Source organism: Paramormyrops kingsleyae, chromosome 20 (genome assembly GCF_048594095.1).
Source record: "Paramormyrops kingsleyae isolate MSU_618 chromosome 20, PKINGS_0.4, whole genome shotgun sequence".
Lineage (NCBI taxonomy): Eukaryota > Metazoa > Chordata > Actinopteri > Osteoglossiformes > Mormyridae > Paramormyrops > Paramormyrops kingsleyae.
In genome coordinates, this window is record NC_132816.1 from 20,741,779 (window position 1) to 20,764,071 (window position 22,293).

The following is a 22,293-nucleotide window of genomic DNA, read 5'->3' on the forward strand; positions in this document are numbered from 1 at the left end:
TATAATTGTACCATCCGGGACGTGGGGAGTTCTGGTCATTTATCTGCCTCCTGGTAAGGGATTTAATGATTCAGGTGTTCTCCACTCTTAATCTGGTAACCCTGTAGACCAAAATGAACTGATGCACGCGCGAATTATGCCGTTTTAAATGCGATGTTCATAAAAGCTGGTTAAACAGACCGAATGAGGCCATTCGGGAATTCGATTCACGAAACATCGTGTAGGGAGACCCGAGTCATTTATCTGCTATTAGTCAGTTGAGCTTATGATCACTAAGCATTTTCTGGTTTAGAGTGAATTCCGTCATCAGCCGCTTCCGGCTGTATAGTGAGTCTTTCTGATAAAGATACCCATAGCAATGTTTCTCGTAGCCCTAATTGTTTTATGAATGACAGTTTTTGGCAGATTCACACACATTCTGGCGCCACCTAGCCTACACATTTCATTCAGAAATCTCTAGTGAATTTTGGGAAATCGATTTATTACGGTTTTGTGAAACAGTCACTAATCGGGGAAAAAAAACAGCCTGTCGATTTTTCTGAGAAAATGAGTTTAACGTAATTATTACCATTTCGGTACAATAAATGTCTCCTAATATTGTCAGAAGGTGCCTATTTGGTTAAAAGCCGATTCTTCATTCTCTTTTTTTCTCCAGATTTAATGTAATGGCATGGCGTTTATTAAAATTGTCATCAGTGGAAGAAATGGCGCTAATTTATTCGGCACAGTGAAGGTTCCTTTTTCACTTCCGAAAGCCGGGTGTTGCTGCATTAATGCGTAAAGTGCAAGATAGATAGATTTACAGAAAAAAAATCTCCACTGGCCTTCGTAATAAAATTATTTTATTTAAACCCATGTATTGCATTTATATCCTATTTTATCCACCACGCTGTGCACGTGAATATGTCAATGTGTAGAGGGGAAAGCTTAATTATATAAGCTAATTTTGCTAGTTTTCTTAAAGTCCATGATCGTCGAATGTGACCTTTTTTTAAAAACCGGAGATTTTGCTTCGCTTTTGATTAAGCTCTGATTGCACACCAGGCCCAGCCCCATCGACAGCATCTTTTCCTTTCACATATTTCCCCCTGGAATATGTAATTTATGCAACAATGACGTGGGCCACAAGATTGGGAATTCATTGCTTTCGGCAGTCGACTGAAAGGTCCATTTCATTTCCTGTCGTTGCACCACTGTAAGCCTGACAAGTGCTTGGTTAATTTAAGTGCAAACTTAGTCATAGATAAAGTGCAAGTACATTACACTAAGATCTCAAGACAAAACTGAACTCCACATCTCCATAAAGGTCTGATTCGTCCCACTAGGGTTCTCAAGTTATTGAGAGAGAGAGAGAGAGAGAGACCGAAAAAGGACGGAATACGGGCAGTCCGTCTGCGTCATGCCACTTTGCGCTTAGGAAAGTTGCACGGAAGTGCCTGGGCATCCTTCCCGGTAACAACCTCGGGCGGAAGGATGAGACTGAGCTACGGAACCACGGTCGTTACGGCTGGCATCGCTGGCATCGTGAGCTTCGGTCTGCTGGCTGCAGCAATCGGGACCGAGTACTGGTACATCATAGTGGTGAACAGACCCAACGAGACTGATTCAGAAGACCTGAATTCCCATTCTGGACTGTGGAGAATATACGAAGGTAAACTTAAGGATGCTGATGCTGATTTATAACGCGTGTTACGAGTTGGCGAGATAATAGCTATTGTGAGTCTATAATTGTCTGTATTAAGTCCATGTGACGGGAAAGAACCGACACAGGTTTGATGCAATCGTTAGTTCTGAGACTAAACTGTGTAATCACCCTATATTTGAAGGAATATTCAATTGCAAATATATAGATTGCTTAACTGTGCTGAAGGGTTTACAACAGGTATCCGGTGCGTGAAAGTCGCAGAAGATCCCTGCAGCCGAACCCCTGAAAATGACTTATTACAGCCTACTCGGTTGGAAAAGAGAATAAAATCAATTAGACTATTTGCCACATACGACAATATTATCAAACTCGCGGGGATTATACGGTATGGTACAGGAGTTCCATCATAACATAGAGTTGATGTAGAGAGTTTTTCTTAATTTAAATTATAGATAAGCTCAAATGCTGCCCATTTAATTTTGCCAATTTCTAAAAGCGTTTTAGTATTTTGTGCCTTTGCACTTCAGCTATGTTGACACCACAAACCTAGGCTACTACGGGGGGAGCGGCACCACTTTTTTAAAAGCCGTCGCACGGACGTGGCGGAAGCGTGTGTCGGATTTGAAGACCCGCTCCATACATGTGTGCCCGCCGGGTGAGACGCGCCAGCTCCGGGTCTGCACGTGATTCCCGACTGAAACGCACCTTTCGCGCCGTGCCGGTCATCTGTCCAGCTGTCATTTTTCCCATCTGAGATTCTTGTCGCCGTACGTGATTGCGACCGTTTTGCCATATGTTAGCTACTAGCCTATATAAAATAGCGTTGCGTGTTTAATTATTCATACTTCTTGGTTCACTCGTACTTAAAAATGCTGTTTAGTAGGTGTATATGACCTACAGGTGTACTCTAGTTATTAAGATATATTCGACGCATAAAACGAAAAGACTACATAGAACCTGTGGATTAAGACCTGGTAGTCTTACAAAATTAGTAGCACTGGTTTGTTTTATGCAAAAACAATTAAAAGAAGAACTGATCATTGTCTCCTAAACGCCAGATAACATCACATTTTTAACACTAAATCTCGTACAATGTGAAGGTAAGAAAATGTAATTGCGACTCTCCCGATTTCCCTCCGATCTGAAACATAAAGCACGATTTGAGCCGCTCTATAGGTATACCATTATTTTATGGGAGGGAGAACGAGATATTTAAAAGAGTATAGGCCTACCTTATGGCGAATTGATTACTATTGTAGAATGCATACTAGCATTACTTAATTTGACTTGTGTAAATTAACGTGGGGACTGTACCGGTTCATACAGATACGGCGGATTATTACAGTGTCCCGCAACCCTCACCATTATAACAAGGGAGCTTAAGTTAATTTATCAGCACTTAATTATTAACAGTACTTGCATGAACTTTTTTAATGACCTACAACGAAGCAAATGCACCATGAATTGCAAATGAACAGGCAAAAACGGACCTTGCTACTAAGACACAGACGAAAGAATAGTCACATTACTAGCCGTAGGTTGCACACACCGTAAGTATCTGCAAGTGACCAGAGACACATCAGGATGCGACAAGGATCACGTTCAACACAGGTAAGTACAATGCACGACTTTCAGGGCACGACACTAATATTTAGGACTACATAGACAAGAACTATTTGCAAGATTATTTACACGAAATGTGCTGGGAGCTGCACGTGAGCTCCCCCCTAAGGGAGCCATCTTGAAGATGGGCGTTTCTCAATACCAAGAACGCAAAGATCGCGCTTGCTGTCTTGGCAAGACCGGTCTTGCTAACGTGCCACACAAGAACGAACTGGGGATGCAGTGATTCATGGGGTTGGTCTCGGTTGGCGAGGATGCAACCGATGTATCCTTGATATTTGGGGCGGGGCAAGAACGACATCCGGGGATTTTTACCGTCATGGAAGGTAAGGAGCGTGCGCTGATTAGTGTGTTGCTGCACGCACCAAATGACAAACCACCTCAGGGATGAGAGTCTGACTGCAGCCATGTGGCAGGTGATACCTCAGCACCACACTAGTCCGAATGGACCGGTGAGTTTTTTTCTGGTGGCTGGAGTGCCAACCCTGCCACCAACCCCCAAGTTTCTCCCCTGTCAGTTGGAGGACCTGCCTGCAGGGCTGGATGTAGATTAACGTCATACCCAGGACAAAGCAATTGCAGGTTAAGGGCCTCGCTCAAGGGCCCAACGGAGCAGTCATGGAAGATGGACATAAGATGGGTACACGAGAACTCAAGTATGGTCAAGTATGCATATTTGAAAAAAAAAAAACCAAAACAGTTCCATTGCAACATAATACACATTAAGCATAGGATTTCAGCAATGCTCAATGACCGTAATTGGACACCACAGAGACACGCAAGTTGCATGTGATTTTCAAAAAATATGATGTGATTTTCTTCACTGAATACTTGCTGGGATGGTCATATGCGGAGATTTGTGGCAGAAGTCCCAGATGGACATTTTCATTTGTACTTTATGTTAGCTTTCACTACATCATTTGGAGAGAAATAGTTCATTTGTGTGTTTTAATTCCTGGCAGCATCAGTCCTGTAATGTCTGCTTGTGTTATTTCCTGTTCCTGCAGGTTACAAAATCCATGTTGGCAGTTGCAACGCTATCCTTTTACACTGTGAGAGATGCACCCTAACCCCTGCCCCTGGGGATTGTGCTTAAAGCATTCAGTTTAGGCGGTGTGAGCTGGTCCAGGTCGGGGGGTGGGGGTGGGGGTGGGGGGGTGTCGTTGATGGACTGTTTAACATGCGTTGAGTTTAGATGTAAACGCTGGTGTGACATACCTCTCCAGATAAGGCGGTCATAACACTCTGGAGCAGCGGCAGGTGCCATTCAGGGTTAAACTTTTTTATTATTATTATTATCTGAAACCTTTTTTTATTATTTCAGTTCGTTTAAGAGTTTAATTAGACGTTTGAGTTTTACACCTAAAGCCAGTGACTGGAGACTGACTGACTCTCTGTATAATGATTTTAATGAGCTCATTATGGCCTGAGGCAGAAAAGGAAGCAGCATTCATCGTCTGAGTTCTCAGCACCATTTGGAGGGTTTTTATGCTAATGCCCGATTAGCCACACAGCTAATAGACTCTAGAGCAGTCTGTTAAAGGCGAGGGGGGGCAGCCTACCCCCCAGATGTATTTAGTATGAGGTCCCTGATTCTGTGTTACTGGCTGGGGAAAGTACTGTAGACCTGATTTTCACTCTAATGTATTTGCGATGATTTCTATGCGCTCGGCGAGGTCTGTGTGGATGCCTGGAGGCTTCCACCCCAAGCCGGGTGAATTCGTTCAGACAGCCGGGCGTAGTGTTTAAGTTACATTACAGCCAGTTAAAACTTACATTCTGCCTCTGTTGGGACAGTATGGCAGAGGCGTGCGACAAACACCGCCCACCATCTCTGATAGTCGCGTTAATCTGTTTTAATGGGGTATGACTTTATACATAAATCTCCAGCAGCTTCCTCCCCACCCGTATTAGGTCCGTTAACGTGCCCGCGATTACTACTCACCCACATACCTAAATCGCATTTCAGCGTATTGCATTTTTAAATTTAACGGCATCGCAGACATTTGCTTCTGCATCCAATTAATCTCCTAATAGTTTGCTTTCCAATGCGATCACCCGGCGTGCCTCACACAGATGTAACAACATCATAGCAAAGCGACTGAGAAAAACTAATTAACACTGGAAATTAGAGGCAATTAACAAATTAAGGTCTGGGAGATTAATGCGAGAGGTAACCGAGTAGAAGAAACAAAGTCCTTTTAAATCACTTGTAATCAAACTGAAACACAGTCCTGGTGCATTTCCTGTAGCTATCCATGCCGTGCTTGGATAATGAGACGTGGTGCCTCGTGACGCACTGCATCGCGGACCTCAGCGTACTTCTCTCTGATTGCAGGCAAGGATGACATCTCCTACAACATCTATTCATTCTCTGCAGACACTTCCAAGTACTCGGAAACCGAGAAGCATCTGCTCGGTGAGTGCAAGTGCGCGCCCTGGCCGCGAGGCGGAGAACTGCACGTAGCGGCCAGGGTATCTCTTCTGGGGCACGGTTGGATGGGGGTAGACGCCATGTCAGGACTGCAGACATCGTGTAGGGCTACATCCTCCTGCCCAGTGATGTAGGGATCCAATTATTCAGTACAAAACATGTAAACAAGGAGGTATCGCACTGGGAAGGGGACATATCACCTGCCACACATCTGCCGCCACCATGCATCAGTGAAGACTAGCTTTGCTCCGTCATATGGGCCCAAACGCGCGTGAAAAACCCGAAGCGGATGAACTGCCTCCCATGTACAATCATTCTAGCTTGGCTCTAATGAAAAAGCGGCATTTTGAAAGTAACTGGCAGGAACAGAAACATGCGTCTCCTGGCTCTCCTAACAGACTGATGAGCCATAAGAGGTCAATCATCGGGTTTCCATGACAACAACATGTGTAGAGAACACATCCGCCTAAGTTTTCTGTCGTTTGATTGGTCGAAAGAAAAGAAAAACACAGAGCATGGTATATGCAGTCGGTATATTTGTATTATTTGGTGTGTAGTGACAGTTTTGACTCGTGTATTGTCTTTATTAACAGACAGACACTTAATGCTTGTGGCTTGGGTGTGTGTTTTAGTGCTTGTATGTTTGCATTTATGTGCAGTGTTTAGCTGTGTGTGTATGTTTAACTGTAGTTTTACAGGCATGTGCCTGAATCTGCATCTGCATGCCTGTGTGTGTTAAAGGGGCAGTTTACCCTAAAACTGATAAACGCTACCCCAGGTAGCAAGACGAGACTGATCCGGATCTGGGCCAAATGTTGGTCAGAAATCACCACACACCCGTAAACCGGATCTAGCCTGGTGTCTTTCTGCACAACGGTCCAGTACTGGTCCGAATCCGCTTTCTGGATTTGAAACAGATGAGGACCGTATATGGCCAGAGTTACATTGAATGTTACCCAATCTGGCCTGTATCTGCACCAGAGTCAAAAGTTAAATTCAGATGTGACCTAAGCAGGGGTAGTGAGTGACTCAGTGGGCTAAACCTCTCTGTCTGTGATTAGAAGGTTGCTGGTTCGAGCCTCAGCAGAGGGGGCTGCCCATTGGCTGACCCTGCACTGTGCCCCCCAAGCTATGGGGAGTAAGATGGGGGTCTATGCACAAATAAAACATGTTTGTTTGTTAAATGTGCCTCAGACTCGTTTTTTTCCAGACTGACAGCAGAATAATTCTGCTCCAGGATTCTGCCTTAACACACGCGGCTGGTGAGTGGCTCAGTGGTCTAAGTCTGTGTTGATTAGCCAGAGGTTACTGGTGTGAGCCTCCGCAGAGGGCACTGTCTGTCAGCTGCACCGTGACCCCTAAGCTATGTAAGATGCAGCCTAGTGAAGGGAAGTGTCCCAATGTACCTGTGCTTATGCACAAGTGAGGCATGTTTGTTGCTTAAATGTCCTGGAGCAGATACCTTAATAAATGCTTTTATTTGTACATATACAGCTACACGTCTCTTTAGAGTACAGGGTCAGTCAGCACCCCCAGAGCTGGGGGTTAAAGGCCTTGCTCAAGGGCCCACAGACGTGTAACCATTCCAGCGGGGCCGGGGCTCAGGAACCTCCGGGTCACAAGCACAGAGAGTCTCAGCCACATTTAATAAACAATCATGCATCATCAGTACAAGAAAACGTACCTCAGAATGCTTCATGTCACTGACCACATCTTACTCTTTATTACTTGGAGGTCACAGTGCAGGGCCAGATAACACACAGTGGACTCTGCTGAGGCGAGGGCTCGAACCCACAATCTTCACCCACAGAGACTTAGCCGACTAAGCCACTCACAGCATCCACTGGGGCTGTATCTGAATTTAACTTTAGTCTCTGGTGCAGTTACTGGCCAGATCCAGTTTACGGGTCTGTGGCAATTTCTGAACATTTGGATCCGGTTCAGACTCATCTTGGTATGTGGGGCGATCGCCCCCCAGGTTCTTAGCGCATCAACTGCTCATCTGGTAAGTGACTGATCATACGTATACAGTCAGGCGAATGCGTGCCGGATCTTCAGAGTGCATACAGAACAACTGTAATCATTCAAAACTCTGGACAGATTCTGGTATAGACTCTCCTGCCTGAATGTCACTGGCACCCAGATTTAAGGAGACGCAGGCGGTTCTGGCCCAGAAACTGTTGCTATGTGGGTATGTTCTAGGGGGGCTTTAGTGCTGTCTATCCATCTCGGTTGTTCTGCTGGCAGTTGCCTAATGTTGTAGATATCGGCCGTGGGAATGTCAGGCTTCTCTCGAATGTAATGGGAGTGAACGGCATTCTTTCTGCGGAGATTAAAGTGTCAAAAAATACATCAGAATAATTAAGATACGAGCATGAGCACCCTGGGGCTATCTTATGTGCAGTGATATGATTGGTGTGTGGAGTTCGGTGTGTGTTCAGTTTTGGCACTTTTCCTTTGGTATTTCTGTGCTTTGTGTGTATAGGTTTGTGTGAATGTGCCCATGTCTTTGCAGAGTTTATTTGTAACTTTGGCAAAACGTACGTGTGTTCATGCCCTCACATCCCTGGTCTGACTCTGTGCTCTCTGGCGCCCCCCACAGGTCTGCACAGGGTGATCGTCATTCTGCTGCCCCTCAGCCTGGTGCTGCTGGTCTTCGGAGGGATCTTGGGCCTCGTCAGCTCGCTGGCCCGGAGCCGCACCCTGCTCCTAGGGACTGCCGCTTACCTTCTGCTTTGCAGTAAGTGCCCGCCCCTGGCCAGGGCGAAACCGTGAGACTGCAGGGCCGTTTTTCCACTTGCCAGCCACCTGCAGGTCTTCATCAGCCCCTGTTTTAATCTCTGCATCTGTGCCTATCACGGCGGTGCACAGCACTACAGAATGTGTTCTGAGCGCTGCTGGAAATAGCCGGACACCCCCCTGTTTTTCTGGACACGGGCAGCTTCAGGCTCCTGTGACAAAAGCGGCTATTTTGGACTACCGTTCCCGCAGGGAAAAGGGTTTGCGGATAATTCGTGTGTCAACAGGGTGCTGGCTGCTCGTCCTGGGTATTGGCCAAATAGGGGCGAGTATCCTGCTTGGGGGGGGTCGTGGTTAAAGGGAGCCTGTGCTGGGCTGTTAAAGTCGACCCGGTCACAGTGAATGAAGCCTCTCATTTTTGGTGGTGGAGAGGGTCACAAGTGTTGTTGCCATGTGGAGCAAATTGGTCTACAGGCACCAGCCGGCGGTCTACAGGCACCAGCCGGCGGTCTACAGGCACCAGCCGGCGGTCTACAGGCACCAGCCAGTGGCCTCCCTTTCTCGGTTCTCTACGGCTCAGTGGGATGGTTCCAGCCCCATAGCACAATAATGCTCTGTGGGCGCCACACATCTGAAGATGCCATTGAAACTGAAAACACAGGGATAAGGATTTTTTCCTTGAATATCCATCAAAGGGCTGTTGATCCAACTGTCCCCGAAAACACAAGGAGTCATAAACTAAAGCCGTCATAAGCTGCGACAGCCACAGGGCAAAATTCTGCCCCCAGCGGCGTCGTGCGGAGGCTTCATGCATGGATTCAGCTCCACGGCTCCGGAGCAGCAGCCACGTGTCCTGCCTGGGTCCAGCATCGCCGGCCAGCTCTGGGTGCCGTACTCCATCCCCTGCAAGCGCAGGCCGTGCACCCGGCAGAAATGGATACAGATCAAAGCTTGATCATTTTACCTTCAGATACAAAAACTGAAAGAAAGATGCACGGGTCTATGAGGAGTTAGTTGCTGGCAGGCCCTTTGAAGATGCTTGGTGGGCTTTGCTGCGTGCTGTTAGCTTCCAAATGAAGCCCTTTATTTACTGCTGCCCCATGCCATATCCCATGAGCCTCTTCTGCTGTCAACAACCTGGCAATATCTATCTTACCTGAAAGATGTCCGAAAGGGGTTTTGGGCTGGGAGGAGTTCATAAATGTCTTCTCTGTAATAAAGAAAGGAATTTCAGTTGGGCATGCAAATTATTGTGCTTTCTTTAGACAAATAGGAGACCACAACAGGCCAAACCACCACTAATGGGAGACCACTGTGGACCAGACCACTACAAATGGGAGACCACAGTGGACCAAACCACTACAAATGGGAGACCACAGCAGGCCAGACCACCATAAACTGGAGACCATAGTGGACCAGACCACCACGAATGGGAGACCATAACGGACCAGACCACTACACACGGGAGACCACAGTGGGCCAAAACACCACAGACAGGAGACAACAGTAGGCCAGACCACCACAAACACGACACCAAGGTGGGCCAGACCACCGCTCAGGATCAAAGCCATTCCGGTGGCCTATCAGAAGAAGCCTAGGGTGTGATGAATATAACATGGTTCGCACACACAGACACGATTGTGTTAAATTTATTTATAGACATCTGGAACGACCATCATAGCTAAAGGGACATTCAACTTAGGCTGGAAATAATTTCTCATAAATTAATCATTTTTTCATCACCGGGCCATTTTGTACAGACCCAGGAGAAAATTGCCTCTGGCCCCCTTTGAGGAGTGACCTGTCCGTTCTTTCTTTTCTCTTTTATTTATTCCTTCATGGACAGAGACTATGTGAGGCAGTAAATATCACGGCAATAACTTAAATGTAATGGTTTCATCTGCAGGACCTTGGCCAAGCTAACAGGGGAAGGAAAGTAACCATAAAGCACACCCCCCCCCCCCCCCCCCGCTACACCTCCGCTGCGCGGCTCAGAGCCACTAAGCACTTTGTCATCCACTCAAACACATTGTGTGTTTGATTATACAAGCTTTCTTCCTATTAAATTCCATTGCAATTGGGTAATTTAGTAATTAGAATTCCATTATTTATAATTAAAAAGTCTTAATGGGTGAGCCGAATATACTTTTATACCAGAAATACTCTTGAATAGCACTTGAATGATTGCTTGAGTTCAGTTGGCAGTGCCCACCAGCGAATCATCTTTTCCTCTGCTGATCATGTGATCGGGAGGCTCTGTAGATACTCAGGCCCTGTATTCTGTCCCCGGCGGAACGGCATTCGAACAAAACATCAAAGCCCCTCATGCCGCCGCCGACTTCAGGCATCACATCAGGGGGTTTCAAACGTCAATGTCAATCTCAGTGGCAAGCGTGGGAATTCGGGAATATGTCTGCTGATGGAGGTTCTCGACATGGACACTGCCTTGTAAGGTAGTGTTTACATGCTTTGCCTTTCTCAGATTCCTGGCCCTACAGATTCCTACTGTTACAACGAGGAAACAGGAGCAGGTAAGTAGCAGATTAGATGTTAGCTTCAAGCGGCCATATGAGGGACTGAGCACCAGTGCTCACTTTAACATGCCCAACTGTGCTGGGGGACAGGAATCAGGCCGGCTGTGCCGGGGGGGGGGCCAGGTTGGTTGTGTCGAGGGGGGGGTCGGGGAGTAAGGCTGGCTGAGAACCTACTCCTTAGCCCCGCTGAGCAGAGATGTGTCAGGAAACGACTCCGGTAACCCAGGCAACACATGACAGAAAAAGAAGCATCCAGAAAATATAACATCTGGAGGGCAGGTGATCAGATGGACCCGACGCCCGTCTGAGGCTCGGTCCCGTGGCCGCGGCTCCCAGTCAGGGGACTCAAAGGTTACGCAAAAGTAGGTCTCCGAGAATCTTGGCATTCAGCTCACGCATCCGCAAGGTGGGAGGGGGCGTGGGGGCCTGCTGAGAAGGTCAAGGGGAAGCTTAGCTCAGAAAAAGCCCCCCCCCGTGCGGCCACTACACGCTGGACCCCCCCCCCCCCCATCAGGATGGAGCTCAGCTCATGGACATCATGAAGGACTACAGAAACAAGTCAAGCTGTTAGATTCTCTGCACCATTTCGCGTGTCGGCAGTCAATTACACTGCAAGAGGACATGATGTTACGAGGACGCGTTGAGAGGGAATGATGTGCACCTTAAATGGGGGATGAGCCCCCCCCCCCTGTGTAAGTTGGCACTGCTTCCTCTACTGGTAAGGAGGACCATGTCCATCATCGTTATTGGTGCATTTCTACACAACGAGGAGGTCATATTTTACACAGGATCTCAAAAAAATCACCTCAATATCCAATGCTCTTCTCTTTTCATATCGCCATGTTTAATGGGCTGTCTTTATGTCTTTATCCAAAGTGGTCTATCTAAAGTGGTGTATAATTGAGAAAGCAGGATCAGATCGTCTCTAGAGCACATGGGGGGGGGGGTTTAGGAGCCGCACTCATGATCCCAACAGGGAATCCATACTGCCAACCACAGGATTCGAACCGGCGACTTTCCAACCGCAGTGCTAATCCCCGTGAGTCTATGGGCCCTGCTTTTATCAAGCTGGTTTTGTAAAAGTCTGGTCATTTTGTGCTAACTAAATAAAAGCTATAATCTGTGTGCATCCTGTCTGCATTTAACTCCATCTCTTTGTCTTTTGCATTATTATCAGTTAGAGCGGATTGCTATGGGATGGAAACACTTTTCTGACGCATTTTATATAAATGGGTGTCATTTCAGATACATGAGACCTCACTGCACCCTTCGTCCCACCCCAGGGACGCAGAGACAGGTGCATAGAGTCTGCAGGCCCCATAAAATGCATTGAGGCCTCATCAGATCTGTGCCGAGCAGGATGCAGGAACCCAGCTGCGTCATGCGATTTCTGAACTCAAACCCTTTTATTAACTGTGGCCATAAGGAAGTCTGGGGGGTGATTGTGCCCCCCCCCCAAAAAAAACAAACAAAAAAAACACCACAACCCCTTTATATAGGCCTGATCCAAAGTTCACAACTCCTGCAGTGTAAAAAAATTCACTGTCACCATGGAGCGAGTGGAGGTCAGAGGTCGCTTGGGGCTGAGGAGGCCCCTAATTCCTTATGCCCATGCTGAGTGAGGCTACAATGTACTGTCGATTAACATTTGGTTCCGCCCACTTCTCTGACCCATGATTCCCATTGAGTGAACCTGAGCAGTGATTGGACGGCCCATTGAGTGGACCTGAGCAGTTATTGGACGGCCCATTGAGTGAACCTGAACAGTGATTGGACGGCGCAGTGTACTCCCGCCCACGGTGGGGCTTCTCCCGCTCATGTCCTCCCTGTCGCTGTGTCTCCCCAGGCCTGCTGACGCTCTCGGGGGTCAGCATCTACGTCAGCTACTCGCAGCAGGCCCTGGCGGAGCTGGAGCGGGAGCTGGGCCCGGAGGAGCTGGCCCACGTGGGCGTGTCCTTCGGCTGGTCGCTGGTTCTCGCCTGCCTCTCCTTCTGCCTGGAGGTGCTGGCTGGCGTCCTGCTGCTCCTGGCTGCCAGACTGGCTCTGCTGCAGCGGGGGCCCGATTTCACCGCCGGCTTGGCCTGGGCTGGGGCCCCGGGCCCCGAACAGCCCCCCTGCCTCTCCTACCTGCCACAGCCCAGCCTCTCTGTCATGGAGTAGCCCCCCTACAGCTCCCCACCCACCATAGGTTGCGTCCAAATCCCAGCCATTATTTCAATGAAGCTCAAGAGAGAAGTCAGACGCTTGCATCTAAACGGGCAGCTTCTTCCAGCTTCAGCATCAGCGTTTACGCGGGAAAGGCTGAGCCTGTGGACCACATCTGTAATTATCAACTTATTTTCATGCTCCATGTATCAATAATATAGACGGTAACACTTTCTATGAATGCCATGTCTGTGAGGATGCATGAACACAAGTATCTACAGTGTGAGTTTAAGTAAAGTGTGTCACCTTCACAAGCGGCATTGGGACAGGTGGCACTAGTGGCTGGGACAGAAGCAGCTCTGGTGTTTGTTGGGACGTTCCTGGGCAGAACGGCTCTCTGCAGTGAGGGTGGAGACGCATGGGACACCATGGCCCCTCCAGAGCAGCCGACGCCCCCATAACGGACCTTCTCGGCCATGTGAAACCCACCCCCCCGTCCTCACACAAGCTTGCCTCTCTGAATTGCGCATCGCAAATTAGCCCCAAACACGGTAAATATACCTGCATCGTGTGCTTTTGTATCCGGCTAGATTGTCGCATTTTATTTTGCCATTAATTTGTTTACTCGGCAGACGTTGTGTGCAGCCCTGTCATACAGCAATTAATGCGTAATTTGTTCCTGGCAGAGAACTGGCACAGAATTCAGCCGCATCATCTAATGTGAATGGATTCACAAATCAAGGACCGCTACTGGCTTTAATTCACTGAAATTTTATCACAAAATTGCAGACATCCGTTTGCCTGTGATTTGGACGGTTGTATTTCATTGTGAGCAAACGTCAGACTTGGCTGAAGAGAATCGTGCGGCTTTACCTTGGAGAACTCGCAAAAACCCACAGAAAATTTTGATTTTTATGCCTTACTGATTTCATTGTTTCTTTATATTTGGCAGGATGCCTGAATGTGGTCACCTGATATGCGCAAAATGTGTCTCTAAATGGATGCCTGAAGATGTAAACGATGTTGTGTTCCAGTGGCTTTGCTGCAGCCTGCACTGAGGGTTCATTGTCCTTTATCCTACACCTGATGTAAAGTAACCCTCTGATTGATTCATTTTCCTGTTTCTCTGAACTTCACCTGTGGAGGCGTCCAGAATAAAACAACATAATGTGCCACATACCGTTTTAGAATTATATTAGTGCCCTAAAACTGCATCTGAATACATTTTTTCCCTCCAGCATGGCTCACATTTCACATCTCAGGTCTGTAGAAAAATATCCTAATGGATTTTTTTTTTTTTTTTTTTTAATGGACATTCATCTGCCTCGCTGGTGCCAGGGGGCGCCGGAGAGACTTGACCTCAGTTTGCAGGAGGTCAGCGCCTGTGGGAAAGGACCTCCCTCTGCCCCCCAGGCAGCCTTGTGTGTGGGCTCAGAACCAGGATCCCAATCAGCAAACTACCAGAATAATTAGCTATTTTTTTTTAAAGACTTTTCCTTTATTTGCATGATGAATGCTGGAACACACTGCCCCCGGTGGAATGGGAGCTGAATTGCACATACACATACTCAGAAGGTCATTAAAAAATAAAGCCCCCGATGTTTTCCTGGGGAATTAGAAATGCAGTGCCAGTGCCGGGTCTGGTAACGAGGGCCCCTGCAGAATTAAGGCGGCCTGTCACCAAATTTAACCGACCTGGGCACCGGATGAGGCAGCTGAGGACGGGTCCCAAGGTCACCCTATGCAGCAGGCGAGCAGCTCATTCATCACGTGGGCATTGGGTCAAAGACCGGAAGCCCCTCCCAGCTGGTGCAGGGTCAAAACCGTCAACCTTGCGGTTTAAACCGCACAGTTTGGTCACAGTCGCAGCATGCTGATGGCATCCCAGCTTCCCCAGTGAACGGTTTCACTGGGACACAACCGACCTCAGCATTTGGGCACAGCAGATCGTCATAAACAATCCAGTCCCACTCATGAAGCCCCCCCTCATGGCACCTTCACGGCCCCCCCCCCCCCTCCAGCGTAAACAGTGCTGAGCCGTCTCTGCAACTCCACAGACAGGGGAACGGATCACAGCCAAAGCCGTACGAACAGATATCAGTGTAGGGGCCCCGTGAGCAGGACAGCACCCCCCGCTGGAAGGAACGGCAGTGGCGCGGCAGCCTGAGGCCATGTGATTGCCTGCTGACATCATGGCGGCGTCGCTGTCTCCGCGCCGAGTGGCGGGGTAATATCGGTTTGCCGGGAAGCAGAGCGGCCGTGTCCGATTTCTGAGGAGCCGGAGTGGATTACAGAGACACAATGCCGGCGAGGTACGCTCATTCCGCTTATCGCAGGGTGCGTACGTGCGCGGGAATCGGATAATTAGCCATAGCACTGGAGCCGGTTCCAGTAAACAGGGACCTTAGGCTGGAACAGGGATCTCGCCAATCTCTGCTCCACAGGACCATGAACACCGTCGTAAACCTCACAGGCAGTGCTAGGGCGGCCCCGCTGAGGGGTCCTCGCTCGGCCTTTAGTGCTGACCCCTGCTGCTCACGCGGCCGATGGACACTCTAGACATGCAGCCCAGATCGTTAATACAAGGAACGTCACAACTGGTGCTTCGAAGACTGACGGTATGCTGTCATTTGGCAGTGAGGATCATGTGACCAGTTCCTGTTCCAGGGAATCGTGGGTAAACTGTCTGGCTAGTTATGCTGGTTGCCCAAAAAATCCTGTTGCCTGTCTATTTGAACCCAACCAAGTTATTTTTAGAATTTTTCAGATTCGTTTGACCTTTTTGCAAAACAGCTGATGACCGACTCTCCTCTATAATTGTCCTGTAAGCGGCTGTGATGCACAGCAGTTTGGCCTGTGAGGGCTGAAAGCTTCCCAGCGCTAAAGAGAGCCAGGCTGCCTATTACTGGCAGCGGTACCTGGCAATGGAAACGAATTCATGTTTCAGCCTGTTAATTGTCCGGCAGCTTAGCGCAATTAATGTGTCAGCCGTTAACAATTCATCATGTCTACATCATCGCAAGAAGATCGATAAAGGTTTACAAATAAAGACAGAGAAATGACATCCCGACATCATCTTTGTAATAGCACTTCCTGATAAAAAAAGAAAAAAGCCTTGTTAATGCAGTAGGATCATGTGAAAATGTGTGAGAAATTCCATCAACGGCTCCCCCGGCAGCGCTCTGGTCCGGAACGGAAAGCACGTGTGCACAGACTGCGGCTCAGACCCCGTGGGGTTCTGGGCCGCCTTCATTTGGCCCAGGTGACTGCGAGCGGAGGCATGGAGCAAAGCACTGTGGGATACGCGCCTTCACACACCTTCACATTGCGTTCTTTCTGAGGTGGGAGTTTGTGGTGGGGGGGTGGGGGGGCTGGTTTATGACCGTACTGTTTAATTAGCACCCGGCTGGCACCTGGTTGAATTGCCATGCCGGGGAATTACTCTGGCCTGACAATTAGCGCATGCCACGCCCCCCCGCCTCCGAGGACACGAGCCGGAGTGTCCCCGGAGATGCCTGCCACTTGTTTTGCGCTCTGCGGCCCTATGTTGGAGTGGGGGGGTGATAATTGTGCCTTCACACCCCGCGTACGTGTCCTTTTCACCGACGATGAGTTTCTCACCCAATCAGGTAAAGCTGGCTGGCTCCTTGCGGGGGGTCCGGCTCAGGGAGAGCAGACACGGAAAAATGAAAGGCAGTGGGTGGAAGGTGGCCCCCCCCTGGCAAACAGGAGGGGGCCGGTGATGCGACGTCTGCAAGCCGCAATGTGTTTTGGCCGCTTTGGAAAGGATGTGGTCATTGTCACCATGCTGAACGGAATCTCCAGACCGTTACCGCTGCGGTCCATAAATCACACACTTGCCCCCCCCCCCCCCATAGAAATCCGATCTTCCTCCGCCAGGGTCCTAGAGGAACACGACCCAATAGAGTTACTCCGCATCTCTGTAATGCTGCACCCCAACAACCCGCTGGAATGAAAGGCTGCAGATGACTGCAGTTTGAATAATGACCCTACCTACCAGGGTGGAGTCGTAGGGACTCCGACAACTTCAATGACTCGACACCGCAGGCGTCTCCATGGTAATGCGGCGTGGTCAAGGGCTGCGGGCAGAGTCCATCACCTCTGCTTTCATGAGCGTGAAGTCAGACTGCCTCTATATATAGCTCTACATGTGCTGTAGGCTGGGTCACATGTGCCAGGTAGGCAAGTCCAGCCAGTCATAAGCAGAGCACTGCACATAGCCCCAGGGACAAACACAGACCATCCCACAACATAAACCGACAGTGGAATAGCCAATCATAAGCAGAGCACTGCACATAGCCCCAGGGAGGAACACAGACCATCCCACAACATAAACCGACAGTGGAATAGCCAGTCATAAGCAGAGCACTGCACATAGCCCCAGGGACAAACAGACCATCCCACAACATAAACCGACAGTGGAATAGCCAGTCATCATGAAATGCCCCCAGGTGCTGTTTGTCACCCCCCCCCCCCAGAAAGCAGGGTACCAGTCCTTAATCAGAGGTTAAGGGACTAAATCATTCTACTGACTCTGGGATTTGAACCACCGACCTTCCGATCACAGCACAACCCCATTGTTTCTGAGACTGGGGCAGCACAAGCTGCTCAGAATGGCTGTCTTTGCTGGAGCAGATGTTTTCAGGAGCTCTACAAAGACAGGCGGACATCTTCCCTGCTTTTGAAAGGGATGCACATATCCGAGCGATAAAAAAGGATCACGGCTGGATCTCTGGGGACGGACTCGGGCTCCATATTTTTCTTGACATTTATTTACTTAGCAGTCAGTTTTGCACAGAAGTAAACTTGGCAGCGAATCACATTGCAGGTTCTTCCTTGAGATATTTCTTTTAACAAGCCAACCAATTACCACATCCGAGAATCCAGGGTTTGACTCTACCAATCAAGAACAGGATACTTACAATCAGTTACCAACCAAACCATCCATCTTCTGTACCCACTTGTCCTGTGCAGGGTCAGGGGGGTCTGGAGTCTATCCCAGAAGCTACAGGCACAAAGCGGGGACCATCCTAGGGCGGGGCACCAACCCATCACAGGGCACACACACATTCATACTTACGGACAGTTTGTTTTTGGACTGTGGGGAAAGCCCACAACAGCAGAGGGAGAACATGAGAACTCCAACACTGAGCAGAGGCTCAAACCCCGGTCTCTGGGGCGTGTGAAGCAGCAGTGTAAACCACAGTGTCACTGTGCCTCCCCTAACCAAACCAAACGATGAGAATGCTGAATTATTTTAACTCTTTCCTTACTAGGACCTTACTAGGACTTTATTAGGGTTCGAGAAAAGAACCCAGACAAGATCTAGAAAAGGACATGGGAAACAGTTTTCGGGTTTCTCTGTAGCTGACATGACCAGCTCCTTACATTTCCAGTGCTGCAGTGCCCCCCCAGCACCAGTAAACACATTTCAACTGAAACAGGCAATTACGGCACAGTTTGCGTAATACCCCCGCCTCTGTCAACTGTCCCACCGCCATGAGGGAGAGATCGAGAGATCGGCTCTTTATCTCTGCTAATGGCCCTCAGATATTAAGGATGGGGGAGGAGGGGTACGTCTGGGCGGGCAGCATTGTGCCGGTAATGATGTGACATCCAAGTCATCTTCTACATGACTTCACCTACACCAGTGGTTCTCAATCCTGTTCCTGCCCCCCCCCCCGGCATAACATTTTCATTCAACCCTCCCTTAATCAGGCTTATATGGTCCTTAATAGGCTAATAATGAATGTAACAGGTTAACAGCAGCATGGGCTAGGGTTAGGAACAGGATTGAGAACTACTGACCTACGTTAAGGATATCACGCTTCATACAGCATTGTGTAGCGGAGACGTTCGGTCCAATGCCCCAAACTAACAGTCTCTGAAGAGGCAGGCCTGAAGGTGGTACTGAAAACTAACTGATCGATCCTCTTTTAAAAAAAAAAAAAACACTAAAAATGCACCACAATCCTCAAACCGCAACTGAAAAGTCTACATGTACGGCATACTTAAAAATTAGGGGTGCACCGATCGATCGGCGCACCGATCTATCGGCCTCGATCACGTTAATTTGAGGGGATCAGAAATCGACCATATTCCCATGAGATCCACCGATCTTAGTTATATGCTTTTAAATCAGCCTTTTTTCCCATTCCCGAGAGAGGTGCAGTGCAGGCTGCCTCCCTCCCGCCCGCCCAATACGTCACACCTGTGCTGCCGTGCAGGAGGAAGAAGAAGAAAAAGGAGGAGGGGGAGTTCGAGGCAACATGTCCTCAGTTTGGAAATTTTATACCATAAAAGAGAATGAGCAAAGATTCGCAATTTGCAATTCATGCCAAGCGGAAATAAGCCGTGGAGGGGTAACTAACAAAGCGTTCAATACTACAAACAGCAATGCTCATTTATATGTTCATTTATATTTGAGGACACTACCTCATGTTTTGTGAGTATTCATATCAATTTACTCAATAAAAATGGAAACATTGAAGTAATTGTCTTTTAGTTATGAAAGAAACAAGATCGGCAAAAAAAAAAATCGAGATCGGCAGGTAAGGTTGTCTAAGGATCGGTGATCGTTGATCGGCCAGAAAACTGCAATCGGTGCACCCCTATTAAAAATAAGTTTAAAATCCATGCAAATGATGTGTGATTGATTTAACAGGGCGACTCCAAAATGTTTCTTCCCACAAATGACTGAAGTGAAATGCCATCCTTATTTAGCTGGTATGATAACAAACACAGGGTTACACAGTATACAGCACCAACACCTCTTTTCTCTTCAGAGTACTGACACGTCTCAATATCTGCTAGTACTCAATAACAAGAGGATTACCGGCACCTGGTACTCAATAACAAGGGGAATACCGGCACCTGGTACTCAATAACAAGAGGATTACCGGCACCTGGTACTCAATAACAAGAGGATTACCGGCACCTGGTACTCAATAACAAGAGGATTACCGGCACCTGGTACTCAATAACAAGAGGAATACCGGCACCTGGTACTCAATAACAAGAGGATTACCGGCACCTGGTACTCAATAACAAGAGGATTACCGGCACCTGGTACTCAATAACAAGAGGATTACCGGCACCTGGTACTCAATAACAAGAGGATTACCGGCACCTGGTACTCAATAACAAGAGGAATACCGGCACCTGGTACTCAATAACAAGAGGATTACCGGCACCTGGTACTCAATAACAAGAGGAATACCGGCACCTGGTACTCAATAACAAGAGGAATACCGGCACCTGGTACTCAATAACAAGAGGAATACCGGCACCTGGTACTCAATAACAAGGGGATTACTGGCACCTGGTACTCAATAACAAGGGGATTACTGGCACCTGGTACTCAATAACAAGTGGATTACTGGCACCTGGCACTCAATAACAAGGGGATTACTGGCACCTGGTACTCAATAACAAGGGGATTACTGGCACCTGGCACTCAATAACAAGGGGATTACTGGCACCTGGCACTCAATAACAAGTGGAGTACCACAGGCTTGTACTGAATAACAAAGGGAGTACAGCCACGTGGTGCTGAATAGCAAGGGGAGTATCTGTTACAGCGGTGGGGCATAGTGCAGGCAGGAAAAATAAGGCGACGATCCACTTGCAGCTCCAAGAGACAACAGGGGTTCATTGGGGAAACTAAATCTACAAAAAGAAACCAGGTAGAGTAGCACAGAGTACCATCTAACAGTAACAATACACAGAGTAACCTTAACTGATCAACATACAATGACTGACTGGAGAACACTGCAGGGGCAGGTACTTAAATACACAAGGCTAACAAGACAAGGCAGGACTGGTGAGAACAATCATGAGGCACAGGAAAGCAGTAAACAGGTGGATGTAATAAACTAAATCATAGAACTGAGAGACTAACAGAGACACTAGGAAACAGAATCTAACACTAGGAAAATACCAAAGACAGGTAAAACATAACCAAGGGCACAAAGCAAGAACTGAACCAGAACACAAACCACAAACTAGGAACAAGAGAACTAATACAAAAGAAACACTAGGGAACAAAATCTAATAAATACAAAAACAGAGGAGGTTGGCCTCAAACTCATGACTAAAGGGCTTACAGCCCTATACTCAGCCCATAGAGCCATGCGGGGGTCTGGGGAAGCACACTAAGGACTTGGAGAACAGCGAGGACAGGATGGCCAGCGACACCTGCTGGCCAAATGGGGAGGAGACACAAAAGGCTGGGGCGGATGCATGCTGACCCTGACAGTACCAGCCTCTGGTATGGAATAACAAAGGGAGTACCGGCACCTGATGCTGAGTAACAAAGGGATTACCGGCACCTGATGCTGAGTAACAAAGAGAGTACCGGCACCTGATGCTGAGTAACAAAGGGATTACCGGCACCTGATGCTGAGTAACAAAGGGATTACCGGCACCTGATGCTGAGTAACAAAGGGAGTACCGGCACCTGATGCTGAGTAACAAAGGGAGTACCGGCACCTGATGCTGAGTAACAAAGGGAGTACCGGCACCTGATGCTGAGTAACAATGGGATTACCGGCACCTGATGCTAAATAACAAAGTGAGTACTGGCACCTGATGCTGAGTAACAAAGAGAGTACCGGCACCTGATGCTGAGTAACAAAGGGATTACCGGCCTCTGATACTTAATAACAAGGGGAGTGCCAGCAGCTGGAGTTGAATAACAAAGCAAGTACTGGCCTCTGGTACTGAGTAACAAAGGGAATGCTACTGTAGCACCTGTTTTCCCCCATTTCAAGCACTCGTGTTACCTGCAGAAAATTTTGATTGGGGTGACCACAAGGGGCCGATTACCTTTAGGGGGTGGCATGGAACAAAAATTAAATGCTCAGCCAACATGTTTGTTAAGATCATAAAAGCAACGCCTGCAATACAAGTACTACCGCTAATCTCGAAATAAATACTAACATTTCCTCGGGAAGCACCGCATTTTTCATGGTTCCTTTTTATTATTTTGAGACGGACTGGCAGTAGAGGTGGCCGCCCCTTAGATCGAGCCCTGGTTTGAATGTGTAAAATAGGACAGAGACTAATTATTCAATGCGGGGGAAACTGCAGGTGGTGGCAGATTTCGAAAAGCATAGGGATTTAAGCGTTGCCTTTGATGTTTGGTCAGAGAA

General features: G+C 48.2%; 1 protein-coding gene across 2 annotated transcripts; it reads left to right on the plus strand.

The window, feature by feature from the left end:
• Nucleotides 1–1,194: 1,194 nt before the first annotated feature.
• On the plus strand, nucleotides 1,195–14,288 carry tmem235b (transmembrane protein 235b). Of its 2 annotated transcripts, XR_002839287.2 has the most exons (5): nucleotides 1,195–1,651; nucleotides 5,607–5,687; nucleotides 8,305–8,442; nucleotides 12,822–13,671; nucleotides 13,807–14,288. XR_002839287.2 is itself a non-coding variant. In XM_023820287.2 (4 exons), the coding sequence occupies exons 1-4, from the start codon at nucleotides 1,474–1,476 to the stop codon at nucleotides 13,133–13,135; spliced, it is 711 nt and encodes a 236-aa protein (XP_023676055.2). In that variant the 5' UTR covers nucleotides 1,195–1,473; the 3' UTR covers nucleotides 13,136–14,288. The 2 variants fall into 2 exon arrangements, 1 of the variants encoding a protein (XP_023676055.2); XM_023820287.2 differs by having other exon boundaries at nucleotides 12,822–14,288.
• Nucleotides 14,289–22,293: the final 8,005 nt, after the last annotated feature.

What these genes read in the sequence shown, in the direction of transcription:
- tmem235b (XM_023820287.2), top strand. Translation starts at nt 1,474, where the DNA reads ATGAGACTGAGCTACGGAACCACGGTCGTTACGGCTGGCATCGCTGGC. An exon ending in ACTGTGGAGAATATACGAAG is followed by an intron (nt 1,652 to 5,606) that starts GTAAACTTAAGG and finishes CTCTGATTGCAG; the next exon opens with GCAAGGATGACATCTCCTAC. An exon ending in CGCTTACCTTCTGCTTTGCA is followed by an intron (nt 8,443 to 12,821) that starts GTAAGTGCCCGC and finishes GTGTCTCCCCAG; the next exon opens with GCCTGCTGACGCTCTCGGGG.